The sequence below is a fragment of the Dreissena polymorpha genome, chromosome 15 (genome assembly GCF_020536995.1).
Source record: "Dreissena polymorpha isolate Duluth1 chromosome 15, UMN_Dpol_1.0, whole genome shotgun sequence".
Classification (NCBI taxonomy): Eukaryota; Metazoa; Mollusca; class Bivalvia; order Myida; family Dreissenidae; genus Dreissena; species Dreissena polymorpha.
This window is the reverse complement of record NC_068369.1, coordinates 7,338,344-7,364,711: the sequence shown is the minus strand read 5'-3', so window position 1 is coordinate 7,364,711 and position 26,368 is coordinate 7,338,344. Positions and strand designations below refer to the sequence as shown.

Here is a 26,368-nt window from a genome sequence, read left to right as displayed (position 1 = left end):
ACAATACTTAAACAAAAAAACAAAAATCCTACCAAATTTGGTAGGATTTTCTTGTGATGGCAGAGATTGTATAAGGGAGCAAGGAACGACAACTCTGCGCGGAGATTGTGCCGGTACAGGTATTTTCGTCGTTTTATACCCTTTATGAGTTGAACTACCTTTTAATGCCGCTCACGTTCACATATCAGGAAAAAAAATACGGGCGTTTATTTCGTATTGATATTCCATCTAAACCTGTCAATAATACCCGCAAAGGGAGTTAGACAGTATAGATAGATAGATAAACATCGACTTTACACGCTTGTCGCTGCGAATTTTTTAGCGGGTGACCTTATTACAGATCAACTTCGAAAATTCGCAGCGAGTTAAGTCGAGATATAAAGCGAATTTGAATACGAAATAAACGCTTATCACTTTTTTGCTGATATGGCTGCAAAGTGAGCAACATTTACAAATTATGAAAAGTAATAATGGATATAAAACGGCGAAAATTACCTGTCTCGGCATGGACGTCGCCATCTTGACTATCACGTGATAACCCCCTCTGAAAGATCACGATCGGGAATAGTAGTTCTCCTTATCATCACTATCATCAAATTCTTCCTCTCATTATCATTATGTTAATCATCACCGTTTCCTACATCACCACCACCAACCGCCACCCTCATTACCATCATCATCAGAATCGCCCTCAACATCATCATTATCATCAGTAATTATCATTTTATTTTTCCTAATTATAATCTACATTATCTTCGCAATAACCATCACACTCACCATCATCCACGTCACCATCTTCACATATATCAAGATCATTATCATAAATATAATCTAAGTATTCTTCTCTATCATGGTATTCAATTTATTTATATTCCCTTCCTCATCCACATCCTCCTCCTTATCAACAACACTGACAAGAAAAATCATTATCGGTATAATCATCAATCATAGCCATCATTTTCATTTGAACTTTTTCTAATATTTGTGATTAATTATCCTCTGCATCCTGCATAATCACTGCCATACTCATCTTTTTCATCATATATTCGGTGGAAAGTAACCTCTGGCAGATGAATTAACGAAATTGCTTCCCTTTGTTTTAAAAACGTCATTGTAAACGGTAAATAGAACGATCTGCGGGTGTTGGTAAACATTATACAATTATACATTGCCAGTAATTTAACACTCTGTAAGTTAAACAATAAACAGAAAGGGTGTTAATTTTATGATGAGACAGCGTGTATAGCAAACCCTCTTGATATTTTTCGGCTTTGCATGCTTCAAATAATTTAATAAAATGGTAGTTCTGGCTACCATAACTTTAAATGTCGCTTTTTATGATTTTTGACTGGCGCGACTTTATAGGTATGTCAATACTATATAAACTGTACGCTGAAGTTTCTTTAGCTAATAAAATGGGTGTCAAAAACATTCATTGTTTGTTGTTTAGATTCAAAGAGGTCATTATGTGTAATTATATGAAAGGTTATTTACCTTAAATTATCAATTAATTAAAATGATTTAAAGATTCTTGAAATTCACGGCCGAAAAAATATCAAGAGGGACCGCTATATATGCTGTCTCATCATAAAATTAACACCCTTTCTGCAGTCTTCCCGCAATACCATCGGTCCTCGGATTTTTCCGATAATAATTTGGAAAATCCGGAAATTATTCTTAGATTGCAGGACCTCGTTTCCGGTTATAAAATTATGGCAAAATTTGGAATTCAATAAGCTATTTTTTAAAAAGTTTCAAGGCTAAAGTAACAATTTACCGAATTATTAATAAATACTCCAATGATGTAAAATGCTTTTTTATTGGTTGCATTTTTTTATATTGAAAGTATCAGATTTTTGCCACGTCAAAGCGGAAAATACACTCTACATCATCACTTTATAAGTTTGCTCGCGTTTTTTTGGATTATTTCTTAAGTTAGCAGGGCACAAAACAAAGGTCATTGTGAAATTATCGTGAAATGTCAACATCACCACATGAGTTACAATAAAGTAATGTAACATTAATTAAAAAAATTAACACAAAAAAAAGTATTTAATTGAGTTTTTAACTTGTTCACAATGTAATAAATAAAGTGAAGCTCTCAGGTGTACATTGTTTGGTTAAGAAGAATTAAGTTTAATTATTTGTCAGTGTCATTTATGAATACTGATATTAAATTGTTTCTTTCTATAATGATATTAAAATATTGTTAACAAGTATCATTTTTGTCTTTAATGATCATTTTTATTTTTTGGGCGGGCAATGATTTGTCTGGGCCAGCAAAGGCTGCATGATTATAGGACCTCCTGGCTGGCAACACATTTTTATTTTAGGAAGGACTGCTTTCTGTGTTATAAACATGAGCTGAAATCGTAAATTTATTAAGCTTCAATAATAATTAGCTTTATTGATATGTTTTGTGAACAAAATATTTCAATATATTCCATAAAAAATAGAATAATCATGGCAAAGGAAATTTAATGGCCAGTATCTTAACAAAAGCATAATCTCCAAGACAGTAGAATCAGTTCGGTGCGTTAGGACCGCAAGCTATTTTTAAAGGGGCCTTTTCACAGATTTTGGCATTTTTTAACTTATTCATTAAATGCTTTATATTGATAAATGTGAACATTGGATCGTAAAAGCTCCAGTAAAAAATCAAGAATAAAATTAAAAAAAGGAAAAGAACATTGCCCGGAGCAGATTTCGAACCAGTGACCCCTGGAGTCCTGCCAGAGTCCTGAAGTAAAAACGCTTTAGCCTACTGAGCTATTTCGCCGAGTACACATATTTGACGTATTTTATACCTTATATAAGCAATCTTCGTAGTTTCACAAAATTTAACGACAAAAACAGAACTCTCCAAATTATTCAATCGTTTCGCGTTGCAACGCTTTATAATTTTTAGGTTTTAAAATCGTCAAAAGATGCATATAATGGCTATATTAGACCATGGTAAATGTTCAGTATTACTGTTTCCTCACAAATATCATAAATAAAACAAAAATTTGCGAATCTGAAACAACTTTTTTCAATTTTGTCAATTTACCAAAGCGTGAAAAGATCCCTTTAAAACTGAACTCCAAATATAAATGCTACAAATCGGTATAAAGTACGAACATTTCAACCGACGTTGAACCATAAATCTAGATTCTAAAACTCCATAACGGTATGATATTTGCAAAAGTAAAAGTTATAACTTGCCGGCTGCCCATATCAGAAGAAAAACATAATATATATTTATAATTTTATATATCTGAAAACTACGTAACAAAGGCTTTCTAATGATAAATCATTTGTCAAAATCGGCCGAGAAATGAAAGTTTTAAAGAAAGACGTGAGTGGGTACATCAAAATGTATAACCTCGGTGCTTCGATATACGCTTATTATAAAAGATCGATAGTTACCGGTCACGTGACTCAGTTTCAACTAGATATTTGCCGATACGGTCCCGTTTCTTATGTTATCTAGACTGACTAAAGTCCTTGCTCCTACTCAAAAAAAGCACATTGAGGTAGGTTTTGTTCAAAGAGAATTTTTTTTTGTATCTCAATAAATCCCAGCATGTGCGTAATTTGCCTTTCCAGATTAGCATGTGAAGTCCACACAGGCTAATCAGGGACAGCACTTTCCGCCTTAACTTTATATTTGCTAAGGATAGAATTTCTATGAATAATTTTTTTAAGCACAAAGTGTCCTACCTTACTAGCCTATGCGGACTGCACAGGCTAATCTGGGTTGACAGTTTACTCACATGCATTAAACCCCCTTTTTAAAGAGCGCTGCCCAAATATACCAAAATGTGACTGACATGCGTAGGATACAGGAAATAAACACAAACACTGAGGTTGATATTCCTGAATGTCTTTTATAATTTATACCAAAAGAAAAACACTAATTTTTATAAATAGGCACTGCTTTCAAATGGACCTAACATTGATCTAATGAGATGTAACAAAAATAAAATAAGAGAGCAGGGCCCGATATTAAGTAATTTATCCATGTACTTTTTTTAAATGTAACATTATGTACTTTTAAGTTTTCAGTGTTTTAAAACATATTTATATAGCAATATTTTCAAGTTTTTATTTTAAAAATAATTTATAAACATAGCACTTGAACTAGAAGATACGACTCCTTATGTTATTCTTAAGTCTTTCAATATAATTAATACAAACCAATGATGTAACATGACTAACCTTGTAAAAGTAGTCATAATTACATAACAATTGGTAAAGGATCATTAACAACTTTGTTATCCACTGTGTGTATTGTGTTTTTCAGGGTTTTGACTAATTGGCAATTCGTTGTTTCAAACACTAGTTAAGGGTTATTCAGTCCCACTAATCCGCAAATCATAACAATGAACTTGTCAATAAGGGCCCATTACTATAACCTGATAACAAAAGACTATTTAATTTGCATATGACAAACAGGACTCCCAAGTGTCTTCCCTTTTCTCCCCAACGATTTGTCGAAACCACGAAAATTGGATATTGACTGACGCATTTTTTTTCAAAATCAGAAATTGGTGATTTTAGTGCTACTAAATAGTCTTTTTTTTTTAAATGACGAAATTTCATGCTGATGAAAATAAACGATTCACAGTATTTTTTTATTTTTTGTGCGACAATATTCCATGTTAATTTCCCGCCATGGTATCTTAACATTTTGTAGCGAACACGAGACTTCGGGCAGCATCAGGAGAACAACCAATGGAAGCCAATCTTGCTCGTAAATGTTCGGACATCATGGCCGGAAATTCACATAAAATATATTGTCCCACAAAAAAAACAAGTATTTTTATCTCATTAAATCAATGTTGCAAGACCACATCTAGCGTCAAAATTTTGGCTATTACTATAAGGCCCATTGATTTTTTATGTGTTAACTTTTTTTTCCAAATATTGTACGAAATATTCATTGATTTTGAGTGTTTAAGGGGCTTTTAAACTGTCGTTCTTGTAAGTTTATTAGAGAAAAAAGAAGACATGATTTACTTTTTTTTCTTGGTCTGTTGGTCTATCAGATTCTTTTTTTACTTGTCCATACATATATTTTTGTTTATACCTTAAAATTAGACTACCGGATATTGAGTCCTGTAAGATTAAGGCTTTTTGCAGGTTTTCAGAAATTCTTACCCTTACTGGTATGATCCGAGTAAATTTCTGTCAGACCCGGTCGCTTATCTTTCTTCTTGTCTGCATATAAGTTTAATATACAAATATTTTAAAGGCCCTATAAAGGTTACGATCCGTAATTATTTACTGATTTTTATATATTTTTTTCATATTTTATTTATAAAGGTTATCAAAAAACAATATATATATGCTATTGAACATTACCATATACAAATGCGCAATACAACTTGTTTTGAGCTCAAAATACAGTGTCCTCCAAGTCAATTGTGTTTACAAACAATCAGTTTATTTACATCGCTGTTTACTCCGGAAAGTGAAAGTGACTCAGGTCACCAAAAATATATCGTTGATTTTCAACGTTTTCGGGTATCACTCACAAAGTAGGTCTCTTCTAAATGGTTAAAACGTTTGTAGTGATCTAATAAGTTACTTTCTGCTGGTAAAAAGTTGTTTAAAATATAATTAAAATTGCATTTTCTTTCGGCTATTTTTAGCAAACGTCACCGCTTTGAGGCTACACATCACGTTAGTTGCAAAGTTGTAAACATTTCTTTGAATTATGAAACGAGTATATCTTCCATAATTCTTGACAACGTTGCACCTAAGCTGTGTTATAAGCATTTTTAATGCAAGAGTAACTGAAATTCTGTAAAAATTAGACCAGTTTATATGCATAATAATTGGATTTGTCACCTTTATAGGGCCTTTAAGCTGTCAATGATTCAAAAGATCGATAGCACATACATGAAATACATGCTATTTTCACACCTGCATTACACCAAACAATAGATAATAACACTAAAACTGTCATATTCCCCAGTAATGGTTAGTCCCTTATCGATTGAAATTGAGCCCCTATGCAATCAGCACATCGGATGCCACCATATTTGAATGTCAAGAAAATGCTCTAGACTGAAATAAAGGTTATAGAAAAAAAACAGAAGCCAACAACCACCCGCTTTATATTGGATTCAGCGTTATAACGGAGCGCGTTATATTGTAGTTACAGTGTACTTTACATGAAGATATTAGACAATTATTAAATGTGTATACAATTGGAATAAAATATAATGCAAGGCTAAAAAAATAATTAATATTAACATATGCAAAAATTAATTACACATTTGGATGTCACATTTTTGTCAAACTGTTTATAATTTGACAAATTGTCTGATACATAAATTTACAATAAAGTGTTTTTACTATTTGCATTAATGTTCCATTGTAAGGAGGACAAATAAAATTTGTCTATTATTTATTGTGTTTATTCTGTAACAGCCTTTTAATAACTCACAGGCTGTTCAGGTTTTATGCTGTTTGCTTGTCATCAATATCTTAGGGTTGGAAACAATGTCTTTAAAACTTGAATCTATAAAAACAGGTCTATAATTTAATTAGCTTTTCTATTGGACTGCAACTGGGTCAAAATGCGCATCTGAGTGGGAAAGGTCAACAACGTATCATAATTGAGTTCCAAATCTTCTATTCTCTGAATATTTTAGGCAATGAATACAATAAGGCTGCAGAGTGTAGCAGCAGAAAGATTTCTCTCTCCCTGCATTCAGCGATGTTCATCCGTGCAAAATCGGTCAACTAGCGGAAAACCTCAAAAAGTCAGTGAAACATGGGAGCTAATGGCTGAACAGAACTTCCCATTTGCCAGAGCAAGACTGGGAACATTTTTTCAGGATGCCCCTAAACTTGGAAACCAGTACATCGAAGACTCATTACTCAGGTCATACTTGAAACGACATGTCCCAAAACAGGTACATGTTAAAAACAGTTCATGTGCTTGCTAATGCACCTGAATTGTAAGTGAAATTAAATGTGAATAAAATACATAGTTAAAAATAAAATATTGTGGTTTCTGTTGAAATGTTTATAATTCAGAGTATGGTGTCGTCCCAGATAAGCCTGTGCAGTTGGCACAGAATAATCTGCGACAACAGTTTCTGCCCACACTGGATTTTTGTTTAAAAGAGACCTCCTTTAATGGAAAATTCCAAAAAAAACAAAAGAGTCATCTCTTGTTGGCCTGTGGGGACTGAACAGGCTAATCTGGGATGTTACTTTACACACATCCATTTTTTCCCAGAAACCGACTCAATTATAAGTTATTCATAATTGTTTTTTTGTTTGTACAAAGTTTTTTTTCCATGCAGGTTCTAGGAGAAACTGTATATAAAAGTTTTTATTTTTTAATATCATATATGTGTTATTGTTTTTTTCCTCACAATTTTACATGCAGGTTCTAGCAGAAATTGAGCCAGACTTGACAAGGTTTGGTGAGAGGGTTGCCACGGAGATGCACACCTTGGGTCTGCAGTGTGAGCAGCAGCAGCCATACCTGGTCAAGTACTCGGCTTGGGGGGAGAGGGTTGACAGGCTGATCACCGGGCCCGCCTGGCGTGAGATGCACAAGATAGCAGCACAAGAGGGACTTATTGCTATAGCCTACGAACGAAAACATGCAGAGTGGAGGTACCAGTGATCCTTGAAGATTTCTACCAGTTTGTAGTATTGTGCGTAGGCTGACACTGACAGTCTGAATTGGTAGTTGACTATTACTATGAGTTAATGTGCCAATATTAGAGAAGTCAACAGTAGGTTAATTCTCACATATGAAGACTAAAATATTATGATATAAAAAAATTACATTTCCAACTGAAAATCAAGTGTAGTTTTCATATTTGGTACTTTTTATTTTTTAATTTACAACCATTTGGGTCAGTGGTAATAATATGACAGCGTTGTTTTGTCTTGTTCCCAGTCGGCTGTATGGCCTAGTGAAGAACTACCTCAACTGTCCATCGTCTGGTTTATACTCGTGTCCACTTGCCATGACAGACGGAGCGGCAAAGATTGTGGAGGTGACATAGTTATTGAAATTATTATCCCCCACCATAGGCGGAGGGATATTGTTTTGGCGTTGTCCGTCCGTCTGTCTTTCCGTCCTTCCGTCCGTCCGTCACTTTTGTGTCCAGAGCCATATCTTGGAATTGCTTTGGCGGATTCATTGAAACTTGGTATGAGTATATATATGTATAAGAGGATGATGCATGCCAAATGCCATTGTACACCATCTGTTAATAATGGAGTTATGGTCCTTTGTATCTTGAAAAAATGCTTTTTTGTGTTCGGATCCATATCTTGGAAGAGCTTTGGCGGATTTCATTGAAACTTTGTATAAGTATATATATGGATCAGAGGATGATGCACACCAAATGGCACTGTACACCATCGGATAATAACAGAGTTGTGGCCCTTGGTATCTTGAAAAAATTCTTTTTGTGTGTGTCCAGAGCCATATCTTAGAAGTACTTTGACAGATTTCATTGAAACTTGGTATGAATATATATATGGATCAGAGGATGATGCACGCCAAATGGCACTGTACACCATTGGATAATAACAGAGTTGTAGCCCTTTGTATTGTGAAAAAATGCTTTTTGTGTGTGTCCGGAGCCATATCTTGGAAGTGCTGTGACAGATTTCATTGAAACTTGGTATGAATTTATATACAAACAATGTATATATGGATAAGAGGATGATGCACGTTGGCGTTGTCCATCCGTCCAGAAAACTTTGTGTCCAGAACTTCTGAAGTATATTGGTGGGGGATATCAATTCAATTTGCTTGTTGTTAAGTATTTTTTGTGTGACAGCATGTTGTTCTGGTAATGAATTTAAAAAGTCATTTTACAAATATTAGTGTGGGATTAAAAACTGTCAGATTCTGATGATCAAACAACAACTCAGTATTAAGTTTTTTACCGGTAAAAGCTTAACCCAATGTGGTCATCTTGAACCAAGTCTTACACTTTGGCTTTTCATTATTTCAGATTTGAGAAAACACAATGTCCTAGAATTCTCACATTTACATGAACGTGCTCAAGCTCATGTTTATTTCCAATATTATAGCAACTAAATGAACTCTATTTACAAAATTGATGTAAAAATCCAGTTTTTGAAATTTCTGATGTTGCTTTTTATTTCAGTGGAAAATATGTATATTAAATTTCAAATTTAAAAATCTTTTGTGTGTCAACATATTTTGAATGATGATTGCTAACTAATTGTATAAATATATTTGTACTTTGAATAAATCATTTTGTCCATTGTTTGTTAAAATAATTCAACACAGAATTTATTGAAATGATAAGCTTATCAACATACTAGATTTGAGCATAGCTGTGGAAACAGAGTTTAATGTATGTGCAAAAAGCGTCATCCCAGATGTGCACAGGCTAATCAGGGACAACATTGTCTGACTAGACTAGATTTTTGCTAAGCAGAGACTTCCATTTAACAAAAAATACGGAACATGTCATACCAGATTAACCTGTGGGCACTGCACAAGCTTATCTTAGATGACACTTTACACACATGCTTAAAGCCTAGTTTTCCGAAAGCGAGGCTTATTACAGCAAGTTTTTTTGTTGACAGCGTCTGTCTAGTGAGGCCCCATGGTTGAAAGAACGGGCCTTCCCCCATCTGCTGTCCCGAGACCCGGACAAGTTCTGGACATCTGGGCAGTGGATGACCGAGAAACGTGGCGGGTCAGACGTAGGTACGGGATAATAGCTCTTTGTGTAGACTCCATTAACCCTATATCACTCAGATAAGCAGTTTGATGAGTTTGTAGTCCTTTAGAAAATCAAAGTTTATTTAAGATCTTTATTACAAGATTCAAGTTTTAAAGGCTTCATTTCCAACCCTAAGAGGCTGATAAGCAGTGATCAGCATAAAACGTGAACAGAGCTACTGGCAGGCTGTTCTGGTTTTACACTGGTTGCATATAGCAATTTTCACTTTTCTTCTGAGTATTCCTGTCATAAGTTTATTGTAGAAATTTTAATACAATGTAAGGTACAACTGCCTGATGTTCTCAAAATAACACAAATAAATGACCCAAAAGCATCAGTATGAGAGAAAGCCTAAAAAACACCCTCGTTGCAATAATTTAGTGTCAGTAATTAGAAGGTGTTTAGTGACAAATTACGCTTCAATTTTGCCTCGTTCTAAGAAAATGAGGCTAAATGCATGTGGGTAAAGTGTTGTCTTAGACAAGCAGTTGCAGTCTCACAGGTTAATCTGCGATGACTCTTTTCGCACTTGCATTAAGCACCATTTTCCCAGAGCCTGGGTCATTATATCAATTTAATTCCTGTTTGCCAGCGGGTGGTACAGAGACAGTAGCGGTAGAGCAGGCAGACGGTACGTACAGGCTGTATGGGTACAAGTGGTTCTCCTCTGCCACAGATGCCGATATCACGTTCACACTTGCCAGAACTGTAGACAAGCATGGACACACTGTACCAGTAAGTAGCCCCATAAGACAGACGTGCACTGTAATGAAAATGAGCTGCACTCTGTGAAAAGGGGGTTTAATGCATGTGCGTAAAGTGTCTTCCCAGATTAGCCTGAGCAGTCCCCAATCAGGGACGACACTTTCCGCCTAAACTGGATTTTGGCTAAGAAGAGACTTTCTTTAAACAGAAAATATCATAAAAGTGGAAAGTATAGTCCCTTATTAGCCTGTGCGGACTGCATAGGCTAATTTGGGACGACACTTCACACATATGCATTGAACCCATTTTCACAGAGCACAGCCCAAATGCTTGTGCTACATTTTGTTCTTATCAAATTAATCATACCTGTATAGTGATTTATTTTTGTTTTTATAGAAATCTGTATATACTGCAAAATCATTTATATTTGTTGGCATGAATGAAATTTTGTAAAAAATAAAATAAATAAAAACTTAAATTAAAAATTAAACAAAAAATATGACAATTTCTTGGAAACTTAAATGTCAAGTGTCAGCTTAAAACACAGTGTCATTTACTGCCAATTGTCAAATAGATTGTACATTAAACGCAGAAACTGTATTTAGATAATATTTGTTAATAATGTCCTTTCGTGTCTACAGTAATAAGGTAAAAATTAAAGTTGGGAATAATAGTTTGTCAGCATCTTAAATTTGTGGAATATTCTACCCATGAAATTAACAAAAATTAATGTGCCACAAATAATAAGACTTAACAGTATATAAGGAGTTTGCAAAACTATATGGTTTTTAGAATCGATTTCAATCTGAATCCTGAAATTAATATTGTTAAGTTTTAGAATTTATCACTTTGCAACATACAAACTTACATAGGTTATAAATATAAAAATATATACACCTTAACGCAAGAAACTGAAAATAACTCTCCTTTTAATATGCCCGTTTTTTAAAAAGGGAAGTATTATAGTTTCACCCTTGTCGGGCGCCGGAGGCGTCCCAGCAGAGTCCGCTCTCTAATTCAAATAGATTTCATCCGATCTTCACCAAACTTGGTCAGAAGTTGTGTCTAGACAATATCTAGGTCAAGTTCGAATATGGTTCATGCCGGGTCAAAAACTAGGTCACGGGTTCACTTAGTGCATTTCAAAGATTAAGCATGGTGTCCGCTCTCTAATTGAAGTAGTTTTCACCCGTTCTTCACCAAATTTTGTCAGAAGTTGTGTCTAGATGATATGTAGGTCAAGTTCAAAGATGGGTCATGCTGTGTCAAAAACTAGGTCACGAGGTCACTTAGTGCATTTCAAGCATTTAGCATGGTGTCCGCTCTCTAATTGAAGCAGTTTTCATCTGATCTTCACCTTATTTGGTCAGAAGTTGTGTCTAGATGATATGTAGGTCAAGTTCCAATATGGGTCATGCCGGGTCAAAAACCTTGTCACGAGGTCACATAGTGCATTTCAAGCATTTAGCATGGTGTCCGCTCTCTAATTGAAGTAGTTTTCATCTGATCTGCACCAAATTTAGTCAGATGTTACATCTTAATGATATCTAGGTCAAGTTCAAATATGGGTCATGCCGGGTAAATAACTAGGTCTGGAGGTCACTTAGTGCATTTCAAGCATTGAGCTTGGTGTCTAGAACGGGCGTATCTTGTGACAATTCGGCACTCTTGTTATTTTAATTAGTTAAAATGTTTGTGTAAGGGTATTGTATATTACATGTAAAATTATGTACATGAACCTCATTCTGGGAAAACTGGGCTTAATGCTTGTGCATATAGTGTTATCCCAGATTAACCTATGCAGTATGCACAGGCTTAGCAGGGAAGACACTTTTCTGCTTTTATGGAATTTTAATGTTGAAAGGAAGTCTCATCTTCAGTTAAAGCAGAAAGTGTCATCCCTGATTAGCCTGTTGAGACTGCACAGGCTAATCTGGGATGACACTTAATGCAAATTCATTAAGTTACGTTGTCCCAGAACAAGGATCACATAGCCCTAGCTTGTTGACAGGGTACAAAGGGCCTGTCGCTGTTCTATCTGGAAGTGAAGACAGACTCTGGTTCCCTGAACAACATAGAAGTGATACGGCTGAAAGACAAGCTGGGCACCAGACAACTTCCCACAGCAGAACTGCTGCTAGATGGCGCTGTGGCCCACAAGGTGCGGATAGCTTTTAGTTGATCCTTTGACGGGAAATATAGATATGAGCCTTGCTCTTTCGAAAAAGGGGCTTAATGCATGGGTGTATAAAATGTAGTCCTAGATTAGCCTGTGCACTTTCCATTTAGACTAGATTTATTGCTAAAAAGAGACTTTCTTTGGGACAACATTTAATTTATTTATTATGCCCCCTTTCTTAGGAGCAAGGCTATAAGATATGTGAAATAATTTAATCACTCACTGTACTGGAAAAGGTTTTATTCCCATATTTAAGACAAGCCCATACAGATTTGCCACTGTCCGTCAGTCTGTTAGTCTCGTGTTTGTGTCATGCGTATTGTGTAACTCAAATGTGTATCCGGTGGAGTGATGAAACTTTTTAGAATATTCATCAGTATGTGCATCTGGGTATTTTAGGTAATATGTTTGACATTTGGCAGACAAATAACCATCACAAATCTATAAACCCCCTTTGCACAGAGCACGGCCCATATGTAAAACTGTAGGACTTACGTAGATTCAGTAAAACTGTTAACATTAGTGTTCTATTTATGCTATACTAATTCCCCAATTAAAAAAAGCAATGGCAAAACATTAAACACTCAAGCAAAGTTTGTGACGTGTAGGAATCTTGCTGGGAAAAATTGTTCTATAGCCAAATTTACTTTGTTATGTCTGAATGCTTATTTTTTTATATTTGATTATTTGATGGAAGATTCTGAAGAAAAACATGTAGCCAAATGGAAATTTATTGAGCAAATTTTGTTGTAGCCATTGGCTAATTTGGCGAATGGCAGAGCAAGCCCTGTATGTGTATGCTGTACTGCAGGTGTCTGATGAGGGACGTGGTGTGCCTGCCATCAGTGACATGTTGACATAATGTGTATGCTGTACTGCAGGTGTCTGAAGAGGGACGTGGTGTGCCTGCCATCAGTGACATGTTGACATAATGTGTATGCTGTACTGCAGGTGTCTGACGAGGGACGTGGTGTGCCTGCCATCAGTGACATGTTGACATAATGTGTATGCTGTACTGCAGGTGTCTGACGAGGGACGTGGTGTGCCTGCCATCAGTGACATGTTGACATAATGTGTATGCTGTACTGTAGGTGTCTGACGAGGGACGTGGTGTGCCTGCCATCAGTGACATGTTGACATAATGTGTATGCTGTAATGTAGGTGTCTGACGAGGGACGTGGGGTTCCTGCCATCAGTGACATGTTGACATAATGTGTATGCTGTACTGCAGGTGTCTGACGAGGGATGTGGTGTGCCAGCCATCAGTGACATGTTGACATAATTTGTATGCTGTACTGCAGGTGTCTGACGAGGGACGTGGTGTGCCAGCCATCAGTGACATGGTGACATAATGTGTATGCTGTGCTGTAGGTGTCTGACGAGGGATGTGGTGTGCCTGCCATCAGTGACATGTTGACATAATGTGTATGCTGTGCTGCAGGTGTCTGACGAGGGACGTGGTGTACCAGCCATCAGTGACATGTTGACATAATGTGTATGCTGTACTGCAGGTGTCTGACGAAGGACGTGGTGTGCCTGCCATCAATGACATAGCAAGCCCTGTATGTTTATGCTGTACTGCAGGTGTCTGACGAGGGATGTGGTTTGCCTGCCATCAGTGACATAGCAAGCCCTGTATGTTTATGCTGTACTGCAGGTGTCTGACGAGGGACGTGGTGTGCCTGCCATCAGTGACATGTTGACATAATGTGTATGCTGTACTGCAGGTGTCTGACGAGGGACGTGGTGTGCCTGCCATCAGTGACATGTTGAAGCTCACCCGGATGCACAACTCAATTGCTGCAGCATCGTCAATGAGAAGGTACTTTTCTTATTTAACCCTTTACCACTTAGATATGTATTTTGACGAATTTGTAGTCCCTTAGAAAGTAAAATTTAATTGAAAACCTTTCTTACTAGATACAAGTTTTAAAGGCTTCATTTCCAACCCTTAGATACTGATGAGCAGCAAACAGCATAAAACCTTAAGAGAGTGGGAGTTACTTGCAGGCTGCTCTGGTTTTATGCTGTTTGCTATGGTGTACGAACTGGTCCAAAACTATCCTAAACTGTATCAGATGGTTTATAAACCGTCCCAGACGGTTTGTAAACCGTCCCGGACGGATTGTAAACCGTCCTGGACGGTTTCCTCAATTGTATCGGACGGTTTACATACATTTGAACCCCTGGTGCGTCTGTAAACCGTACCAGGGGATTAAATTTGTGGATAACAAACCGTTCGATACAATTTTAATATAAACATTCCAATAACAAGAACCATCTATGTAAATGTCTGTAATTATAGCAATAATTATTTGCAATTATTTTTTTAACGTTACATTATCGATTCATTTGATGTTCTAATCCGCAATTATCTTCAAATGGTTATTGACCAGAAACAATTATTCAGCAAGTAAGGAGAAACAATAATTCCAATTGTCGGTACTAATCTGACATAATTAAGGATTACAACACTTTGTTGATGTACCATTTAAAAGAACATGTAATTTCAAACCAATTAAAAGGGCAAATAATGAGTAAAGAAGAAAAATCATTAATTGCTTTCTTGTCATTGCTAGAATTTCAAAACAAATAAACAAAAAAGAATGATGAAATTTAATTTCTGTTCAGTCCATTATATATTAATCACAAAATTAAAAAATCAATTATTAGGAAAAAAACACAGTATTTCTTTAACTAATTCAGACAATTTTAAATCTCCGGCTTTGCTTGCAGTATTTTTGTCAATTGCTTACCTGAAAAAGTATTATTCAGTCTATTAAACCTGCTTGGTTTAAAAGTTGCTTCCTTCTATGTATAAAAAAATGCACTGTAAAAGATCAAATTCGTTGCCTATGTCAGAAATACTTTGTTGCAAATACATTTATTTCGAGTACTTAAAATATTCATTTTTAACACTGACATGTTTGGCAGCGATGATTGATTGAAGATTTTGAAAGTCATGTTTTGTCCGAGAAAAAAAGCGTTGCTCCATATGACAACGGTATTACATTATGCTTGTAAAACTTCCAAAGTAAAGCATTATTCTAAGGAGTGTTCTGATTGGTTGATTTAAATACTATACCCTACTTCAGCAATAATACCGTATCCGACATTTTGTAAACCGTCCGAGACGTTTTAGGAAAGTTTTGGACCCTTTGTGCACATAAACTGTCCGATACGGTTAAAACTGTATCCGACAGTTTCTTATCCGTAACATACAGTTTATGAACTGTCCGATACTGTATTATTTCTAGAGTAGGGTATAGTATTTAAATTAACCAATCAGAATACTCCTTAGTATTTAAATCTCTAAACACCATTAAAGCAGAAAATGTCATCCCTGATTAGCCTCCCCAGTCTGCACAGGCTAATATTTGCTGTCACTGCACATGCATTAAGGCCTGTTTTCCCAGAACGTGGCTCATATATATATATATATGTTACATTTTAGGATGGTGAGCCTGTCTAGAGACTATGCAACACGAAGGACTGCATTTGGTCAGGTGTTAAGAAGATACCCACTGCATGTTCAGACTCTGGCCAGAATGGAGGTATGTACTGGGTCTGTGATACAGTAAGTGGCCAGAATGGAGGTATGTACTGGGTCTGTGATACAGTAAGTGGCCAGAATGGAGGTATGTACTGGGTCTGTGATACAGTTGGAGGTATGTACTGGGTCTGTGATACAGTTGGAGGTATGTACTGGGTCTGTGATACAGTTGGAGGTATGTACTGGGTCTGTGATACAGTTGGAGGTATGTACTGGGTCTGTGATACAGTTGGAGGTATGTACTGGGTCTGTGATACAGTAAGTGGCCAGAATGGAGGTATGTACTGGGTCTGTGATACAGTAAGTGGCCAGAATGGAGGTATGTACTGGGTCTGTGATACAGTAAGTGGCCAGAATGGAGGTATATACTGGGTCTGTGATACAGTAAGTGGCCAGAATGGAGGTATGTACTGGGTCTGTGATACAGTAAGTGCATCATATACATCTGGCCAGAATGGAGGTATGTACTGGGTCTGTGATACAGTAAGTGCATCATTAACTTTCAATACATTAAATGTTTTCAACATGAACGTCATTATTGGAAATTCTGCTTAATGCATGTGCGTTAAGTATTGTCCTAGATTAGCCTGTGCAGTTGGCATAGGCTTATACAGAAAGCATTGTCTACCTATATTGGATTTGTGCTTAGAAGCGACTTCCTTAAAACAAAAAACTCCATGAAAGCAGAAAGTGTCGTCCCTGATTAGCATGCGCAGTCTGCACAGGCTTATCTTGGACCATACTTGAGGCACATCCATTAATCCCATTTTGCTCATATATATAAAGCAATCAATGCATTACAATTCAACTTGTGTTCTTTGGTCAAAGCAGCTGTGAAACAAGAATTTATTTATTTTTTATTTTTTAAACAGTTATACACAATCAACAAGTTAAATATCCGCTACAAATGTGGACATACTGAGGCCACAGTGCGATTTGAACCCTTTATCTCACTTGTCCCCAAAGGGACACCATATCCACTACCCCATGGCAGTTTTTATGAAAGTAGAGGTCTACACTAAACCCACTACGCCATTGCCACCTTATAATTTTTTAATTTTTAAGATTAATATTGTAGGTTGAGGCGCGAGGTGCACTGATCCTGTGCCTGGAGAACATGCGCCTGCTGGGCCGGGAGGACTGTGGGGTGGCCAGCGAGGGCGACCTCAGTCTGCTGAGACTGCTTGTACCACTGTCCAAACTGTACAGCGGCAAGCAGGTACTCCTATCGGAGACCAATTTAGTCATGTTCTGGGAAAATGGGCTAAATGCATGTGTGTAAAGTGTCGTCCCAGATTAGCTTTTGCTGTTCACACAATCTTATGTGGGTCAACACTCTCCGCGTAAACTGGATTTTGCTTAGAAGGGGCTTTATTTTAAAAGAAAACAACATAAAAGCGGAAAGCGTTGTTGCTGATAAGCATGTTTGTACTGCTTAGACCAATCTTTGATGACAATTTACACATAATGCATCAAGCCAAGTTTTCCAATAGCAAGGTTCTTATGGTATAGAATAGCTTTGAAACAGAATTAGACAATAAAATGAATGTTAAGTCCTTTCCTCATGCCATTAGGCAGGATTTAGTGTCTGAATACTGTTATGACCAGTATGAGTCTCATTTATAAGACGCGCAAAGAATTTAGAGATACTTTTTATATGGGCTAAATTCTTTGGAACGTCTCATCGGTGAAGGACCTTTTTTGTAGTGAACACCAAAAAGTTTAAATTTTCATCAATTTGCGTAAAATTGCAAAATAACATTACCAACTCATTCAGTTTTAATTCAGAAGTCCATTTTAATCGCAAATATCATTGATTTGAAGTTAGAAAGGCATAAGTTCTTCAGTTAAACTTCTGCTTAAATCGCAAAACAATCACTGACCTGTAGCCATGTCATGAAACTGATTTAAATATGAATTAATCAAAAGAAGGCATTACAGTGTAACGGTTACGCCTAATTTTATTTAACATGAGCTTTTAACACCAACTTTTACCTAACTAGATAAAGTACGGTAATCTTTGTCGATTTAATAAGCATATGTTCAAAACAGATATGGTGCAGTTTCTATTCACTCTTCTAAGTTTCAGCAAGTTTTTATGCATGTCTTTTTTGCACCTCTGTCTGTGTTGTTTTATGTACTTACATTCTACGTTACATAGGACGGTTTACTGTACGATCTGTATCATTATTATATATGTACAGTATAAAAATAAAAGATGTAATTTATTTAAGAACTTTTTCATTGTCACTTTAGAAAAAAAACAATGCTAAATTAATCCAGAAAAGTATAACATCGGTTTACTATGTAACGCTCTGCACCACAACAAACGAACGCAAACTGTATTTTACGCTGTTTATTCTTCAACATTTAAACCAGATGCTTTACATCGAGGTAGTGTTATCGATTTATATCTACACAGCGAGCAAATGGAGAGATATTGAAAAATTGAATAGTGGTTGAATTTAAATTGCTCAGGCGTGCAAAAGTGTCATTACATAATTTTTGCGGAACATTATCGAGAAATGAATTATCTACACAGGTATGAAAATATTATTGCAATCCGTTGATATTAAGTGTCTTATATCGGGGCTTGAATGTTATGCACAAAATCCTTGCACGACAATATAGACAAAGAAGGAAAACAGTCCACCATATTTTAAAAGACCAGCCTGGTTGGACGCTCCAAATATTACCAATATAAAAAGTAGCTTAATATTTGAGAGCGTCAACAAGTTGGACTAGACCAGTATATGGCCAGTAATTAAGATTTAAAAGTTTAATGTGCAAGTGTAAAAAAAAGAAATTTACGTTTATAATAAGATTGTTGTATCAATTGTAAATAATGTTGTTGTCCCAAAGTGTGAACGGCCACATGAACATTGACATATGAAAATTGGACAGAATGAACAAGAGAACATTTGACAGAATGGACAAGTGAACGTTTGACAGAATGAAAAAGTTAACATTTGACAGAATGGACAAGTGAACATTTGACAGAATGCACAAGTGAACATTCAACAGAATAGACAAGGAACATTTGACAGAAAGGACACAGGAACATTGGACAGAACTCACTAGTGAACATTGGACAGAATGGACAAGATAACATTTGATAGAATGGAAAAGTAAACATTTGATAAAATGGACAAGTGAACATTTGACAGAATGGACAAGTAAACAGTTGACAGAATGGAAAAGTAAACATTTGACAGAATGGACAAGTGAACATTTGACAGAAAAGACAAGTGCACATTTGGAAGAATACACAAGTAACATTTGATGGATTGACAAGTAAACATTTGACAGAATGGACAAGTGCACATTTGATAGAATGGACAAGTGAACATTTGATGAAATGGACAAGTGAACATTTGACAAATAGACAAGTGAACATTTGACAGAACAGACAAGTGAACAGCGTGGACAAGTGGACATTTGACAGAATGGACATGTGCACATTTGACAGAATGGACAAGTGAACATTTGACAGAAAGGACAAGTGAACATTTGACAAAAGGTTCATTTGAGAGAATTATTGACAAGTTAACAGAATTGACAAGTGAACATTTAATAGAATGGACAAGTGAACATTTGACAGAATGGACAAATGATGATTTAACAGAATGAACAAGTGAACATTTGACAGCATGGACCAGTGAACATTTGAAATCATGGGCAAATGAACAATGGACAGAGTTTGCAATATATCTGATTTATGATGAGATTCAAACAGCTTTTCAAACCGAGACAAATAAGGCCAACATGATATTTTACCTCTGCTGCCAAGTGTATGCACTTTACAGTTAAGACATTTTCATTCAAACTGTTCCAATCTGTGTCATGCTCACACCAAGTTTTAGTCAGTCTTAGAAGAATATAATAAATTTAATGCAACGTGGTACTTTTTTGCATTAATTGGGTGATATGTTTGTGGGGTGAGCCATTTCTACATTTCTTAAGCAATTACATGTATATGTATAACTTCAAATATTGCATCACCTTGAATTGTTGAAGTGCTAGACACATTCTCCATCCCATTTGATTCACACATTTTAGAGTTATTTGTCATTTAACATAGCTACAAAATTAGATATTAATCATGTTTATGACAAATCTTGTAGTTATATTACATATAACCATGGTTAACACTGGGCATTATGCATGCGCATCAAGTGTCATCCAAAATTAGCCTGTGCAGTTTGCTTAGGCTAAACAGGGAAGGCCCGTTCCCCATTTATATATGAATACAATATAAGTATATGTGTCGTGTTCTGAGAAAACTGGGCATAATTCATGTGCATAAAGTGTCGTCCCAGATTAGCCTGTGCAGTCCGCACAGGCTAATCAGGGACGACACTCCGCTTTAATGGTATTTTTCGTTTAAAGGAAGTCCCTTTTTACTGAAAATCTAGTTTAAGCGGAGAGTGTCATCCCTGATTAGCCTGTGCGGACTGCATAGGCTAATCTGGGACAACACTACGCACATGCATTAAGCCCAGTTTTCTCAGAACGCAACACATATATAAGTCTTATCTTTCAGGCCCTCCAGGTCGCTACAGAGGGACTGGAGAGTTTTGGAGGTCAAGGTTACATTGAGGACACAGGCATTCCTGGCATCCTTAGAGACGCACAGGTATCACAACATTGTAACTGGTCTCGCTATACTTCCGAAGTTGACAAAGTAACACCGTGCATAGTAAACTGATATAACTTATATTTCAAAATTGTTTTACTGGAATTTACTGTTGTACTTAGGCCACAATTAAAATATTGTTGGTTTGCCCTTTACCGACCCTAAATTTTACAGGTGGGTAGGTAGGTAGGAAAATTATTTTATTTTATTTGAGAAATTATATTTTTAATACACTAATAGTCTATGAATATTTAAAACACTTTTATTAAAGCACTGTTGCAGTGTACAAAGCCCTTTGTAGCTTAACATTATCTTGTTTGCTGTTTCTTGCATATATTAATATCAAATGCATGCTTGTGTGTTATTACATCAAATATAAATCAAAACTAATAGTGCCAGAATTATATAAGTTCACATGCTCAACTCCAAAGTTATTTCTATTCAAACTAAAAAAAGGGTTTGTTAATTCTTTGCAAAGACTGTTCTAAAGTGGTGAACCCAGCCTTAATGTATGATTTGTAAATCTGGCAAATGCTTACTAGAATGTATTTTGTGATACTGCTTCTGTAGTTTCACTACAGTAAGATGTCACTTGGTTCAGCACTGAGTTATTAACACATTTTCTGTTTCTCTACACACAATTTTTTAATGCAAGTGTGTTAGATGTCTTCGGAGATTACTCTGTGTCATCCAAACAGGCTAATTAGGGATTACACTTCCCCTTTAATGGAATTTTCGCGATTAAAGAAAAACAATTGTATCGTCTATACAATAATCTTGAATCTAGGTGAAAAATGTCGTCCCTGATTAACCTAGGGCGGTGTGCTCTGTGTTGTCCATGCATATGCAAAAAGTGGGCCCAGATAAGCCTCTGCTGTCCACATAGGCTAATCAGGGACTACACTTTCCCCCTATACTAGATTGTTGTTAAGTAGAGACTTTCTTTAAATGAACCCTTTGCATAAAGGTGGAAAGTGTCATCCCTGATTAGCCTGTGAAGATTGCACAGGCTTATCTTGGACTACACTATGCTCATGCTGTGTGTCAGGTGCTGTCTATATGGGAAGGTACCACTAACATCCTATCACTGGACGTACTGAGGGCCATAGCCAAGTCCCAGGGCGGGGTGCTCAGTGCATTCCTTGCGGAGATAGAGGTCAGGATGGGGGCTGTGAGGTCACCGGAGCTGGCTGAGGCTACAGACAAGGTCAGTTACATAACCATATGAGCCCCCTCTGAGAAATGAGGATTATTACATGTGCGTTAGTCTTTTATAACAGCAATACTTATTTATACATATATCGAAGACCACTGGATTTGCCTTTTGTGACTAGCATCATAAATCAATGCGAAATAGGCTTAGGTAGGTAACTATAATATCTTCAACTATATGATAACTGAGGAACAATTTAATACACACTAAACACCCTTTTTGGTCTTGTTCAAACACTATGATATGTTAGTTGTGCATGTACCTATAATGAAGAAACCATAAACACAGTGACCTAAGAAACATTAATTCTTGCAAGTTTACTAAATTAAGACCTCCAAAAGGGTCCTGTTTTAGCTGCTTGTTTTTGGCATATCAAATAACAGCATTGTCAGACACAATGACTGGTTATAGAACCTTTTTATACATCTGTCTCTGATATTGAAAATATGCTTGCAACTATGTTGATTGAATAGCATGCCCTACAGGCTCACGACCAGTAGCGATGTTAATTAATGCTCATGCCATGTCTGTTATTTTATTGTAACATGACAGAAATGAAGATATTGTGTGCGTGTGTGACACGTGTGGAATATTTATTCAAAGCTTTCAGGTAAGTGTCCAAAAAACAATTTAAAAAAACATTTGTCAAGAATGTATATTTATATTATATATATTAATGTATTGAAAAATACTAAATATTTATATTATATAATTATACATTTATATATATCAAATATTACATTCAAAGCTATGATTTAATGGTCATAGGGTACAAAGGGTACTACCCTGTTTGTTTCCAGGTATTGAAGTCTGCTCGTCAGGTGACCCAGTTTGTACAGTAAACTGTTTGTTTCCAGGTATTGAAGTCTGCTCGTCAGGTGACCCAGTTTGTACAGTAAACTGTTTGTTTCCAGGTATTGAAGGCCGCTCATCAGGTGACCCAGTTTGTACAGTAAACTGTTTGTTTCCAGGTATTGAAGGCCGCTCATCAGGTGACCCAGTTTGTACAGGAGACCTCCAAGAAATCTGCAACACTGGAGTTGGCAGCCAGGGACCTCGCATTCAGTCTCACACGCACTTACATGGGTACTTGTTTAGCTCGCCAACTTCAAATTGATAAGCCTTGAAAAGTCTCCTATTTTCAAACACACTTATTTTGTGCAGGTGTTAAAAATGATTTCAATATTACAATAATTGAGTTGTGAGCATCAATTTGGAATAATGTGTTTTGCATAAAGTGTTGTTTCAGATTAGCCTGTTCACTCTGCACATGCTAATGAGAAACAACACTTTCCGCGCCTAATGTTTTTAGCTCACCTGAACACAATGTGCTCATAGTGAGCTTTTGTGTTTGCCTTTTTTTATGTCCCCCACCCACTATAGTGGAGGACATATTGTTTTTGCCCTGTCTGTTGGTCTGTACCTTGGTCTGTTGTTCTGTTTGCTCCAACTTTAACATTTGCAATAACTTTTTTAATTTTCAAGATAGCAACTTGATATTTGGCATGCATGTGTATCTCATGGAGCTGCACATTTTGAGTGGTGAAAGGTCAAGGTCAATGTCATTCTTTTAAGGTCAGAGGTCAAATATATGTGGCCATAATCACTCATTTTATGAATACTTTTGCAATTTTGAAGATAGCAACTTGATATTTGGCATGCATGTGTATCTCATGGAGCCGCACATTTTGAGTGGTGAAAGGTCAAGGTCATCCTTCAAGGTCAGAGGTCAAATATATGTGGCCAAAATCGCTCATTTTATGAATACTTTGGCAATATTGAAGATACCAACTTGATATTTGGCATGCATGTGTATCTCATGGAGCCGCACATTTTGAGTGGTGAAAGGTCAAGGTCATCCTTCAAGGTCAGAGGTCAAGTATATGTGGCCAAAATCGCTCATTTTATGAATACTTTGGCAATATTGAAGATACCAACTTGATATTTGGCATGCATGTGTATCTCATGGAGCCGCACATTTTGAGTGGTGAAAGGTCAAGGTCATCCTTCAAGGCCAAAGGTCAAACAAAAACAAAAACAATCAAAGCGGCGCAGAAGGGGACATAGTGTTTCTGACAAACACATTTTTCAATATTGAAGATAGCAACTTGATATTTGGCATGCATGTGTATCGCATGAAGCTGCACATTTTGAGTGGTGGAAATACAAGGTCAAGGTCATCCTTCAAGGTAAAAAAAAAAATGTGTTTCAAAGCGGCGTTCTCATGAAGTTGCACATTTTGAGTGGTGGAAATTCAAGGTCAAGGTCATCCTTCAAGGTCAAGGTCATCCTTCAAGGTCAAAGGTAAAAAAATAAATAAAAAATTCAAAGCTGCGTTCTCATGAAGCTGCACATTTTGAGTGGTGGAAGTTCAAGGTCAAGGTCATCCTTTAAGGTCAAGGTCATCCTTCAAGGTCATCCTTCAAGGTCACAGGTCAAAAAAAATAATATCTAGTTTAGGCCGACAGTGACATCCTTGATTAGCTTTTGCTGGCTGCACAGGCTTATCTTGTATGACACTTTATGCAGATGCATTAAACCTTATTTTTGCAGAGCAAGGTTCATATTGTTTGTCAATGCAGTCAGCCATTGGAAAAGTGTGGACGCTTTTGGTTTTGTGGCAATGTTTTGTAAAAACATTGGTCTCTTTAAACATTGTTTGACAGATTGACACTGCAAAAATAATTGGTCTCTTTAAACATTGTTTGACAGATTGACACTGCAAAAATAGTGCTGCAGCCAGATATGTCATTGGTTTAATGTTAATCCAATATAGACGTAAAAACCATATTGTTATCTATAATATTAAGATTGAATTTTGTTTTCTTAATCATCTTGCAGCCAGAGGCAAATATATGAGCCCCATTCAGGGAAAATGGGGCTTATTGAATTTTCGTAGTGTAGTCCCATATTAACATGAGAAGTCTGCACAAGCTAATCTTGGGCGAAACTCAACTCACATGTATTAAACCCCATATTCCCAGAGCTAGTTTCAAAAAGAGATGTTGGCTATTTCTAATGATATCAGTTAAAGGAAATTTAAAACCATATCCATACTTTATTTGTTTTGGACATAACCAGTTTTGTGTTAAAATCATGTTATGTTTACATTTCAGGATGCTTACTAATTGATCATGCAGCCAGTGAAGTGGCCACACAGCAAGACATCTACACAGCACAAAGGTCTGTATTTGAGCTGTGCTCCGGGAAAACAGGGCTTAATGCATGTGTGCGTGCGTGTCCCAGTCTGCAAAGACTGATCATAGACAACACTTTCCGTTTTGTTTTGATTTTGTTTAAAGGATTTTTTTCTAAGCAAAAATCTACTTAAGGCGGAAATTGTTATCTGTGTGGACTGCACAGGCTAATATTTGGCCATACTTTACACACGGGCATCAAGTGCTGTTTTCACTGAACCAGGCTCATATTATGCTATTATAAATAAACTTCATAAAAACATTATCATAATGTGTTATATAATGTGTTATATAATGTGCATGACTGATTGCTATTTTTGTTTGATGGTTGTCCTGGAATAGTAGGTACTTCTCAAGCCTCCAATCATGTTGTTTCCAGGTGGTGCGAAAAGGATCTTTCCTTGGTGGTAACCAATAGCAACCGTGGTCACTATAGCAACGCTTCGATCTCCAGAGACCTTGACCTTGTGTATGATGGCTACATGGACAAGAGTCGATTGTGAACTGGAAACGTACCATATGGCTGTATCAGTTAATATTTAATATATAACCTTGTTCTGAAAAAAACTGGGCCAATGTATGTGCATTAAGTGTCATCACAGAATAGCCTGTGCAGGTCGCATAGTTACATGTATATGTGTGCGTGAACATGTAGATTTTGACTTGTACATTAAATACAGGAGTGTGACATTCTACCCCTATTATGGCGCTCTTTTTGAACTCAATTTAAAAGACAGTCTGTGATATTTATATGACTATGGTACTATGCATATTGGAAACTAAGTACTTGGTCACATGTTGCAAAGAAACGTTGAAGTTATGTCTTAATTGATAAGGTAATTATTTTGTTACAAGTGTATGTTATTAATGTTACGGGTATATGATAAGTGTTACAATAAGAAGTTTTATAAACACTAAAGTTTTATAACCACATGTGATGCATGTTTTCATTATTTAAATGAGATTTTGCTCTAAATATTTGTAGGGCCTATCAAAGTCATGTCAGTTAGGTAAGCACTATTAATGGTTAAGTCATGTATACTTTTATGTAGTGTTATTACAATATGCTTTCTTAGAGCCTCCAAACAGTGTTTGCGTTCATATTTTTAACAAACTACAGTATTCCCATGTGTTAAATAAAGTGTTACTATTTTCTA

General features: G+C 36.3%; 1 protein-coding gene across 4 annotated transcripts; it reads left to right on the top strand.

The window, feature by feature from the left end:
* Positions 1 to 1,107: 1,107 nt before the first annotated feature.
* LOC127859573 (acyl-CoA dehydrogenase family member 11-like) lies at positions 1,108 to 26,368 on the top strand. Of its 4 annotated transcripts, none has more exons than XM_052397077.1 (16): positions 1,108 to 1,146; positions 6,645 to 6,908; positions 7,391 to 7,623; positions 7,913 to 8,012; positions 9,589 to 9,712; positions 10,321 to 10,463; positions 12,445 to 12,594; positions 14,340 to 14,434; positions 16,067 to 16,166; positions 17,244 to 17,384; positions 20,709 to 20,801; positions 21,850 to 22,008; positions 22,872 to 22,892; positions 23,007 to 23,100; positions 25,131 to 25,197; positions 25,591 to 26,368. In XM_052397077.1, exons 2-16 carry the CDS (start codon positions 6,648 to 6,650, stop codon positions 25,712 to 25,714), a joined length of 1,905 nt encoding a protein of 634 aa, XP_052253037.1. In that variant the 5' UTR covers positions 1,108 to 1,146; positions 6,645 to 6,647; the 3' UTR covers positions 25,715 to 26,368. The 4 variants fall into 4 exon arrangements, with proteins under 4 accessions (XP_052253037.1, XP_052253035.1, XP_052253036.1 ...); XM_052397075.1 differs by having other exon boundaries at positions 1,108 to 1,189; XM_052397076.1 differs by lacking the exon at positions 22,872 to 22,892 and adding an exon at positions 22,815 to 22,835 and having other exon boundaries at positions 1,108 to 1,189.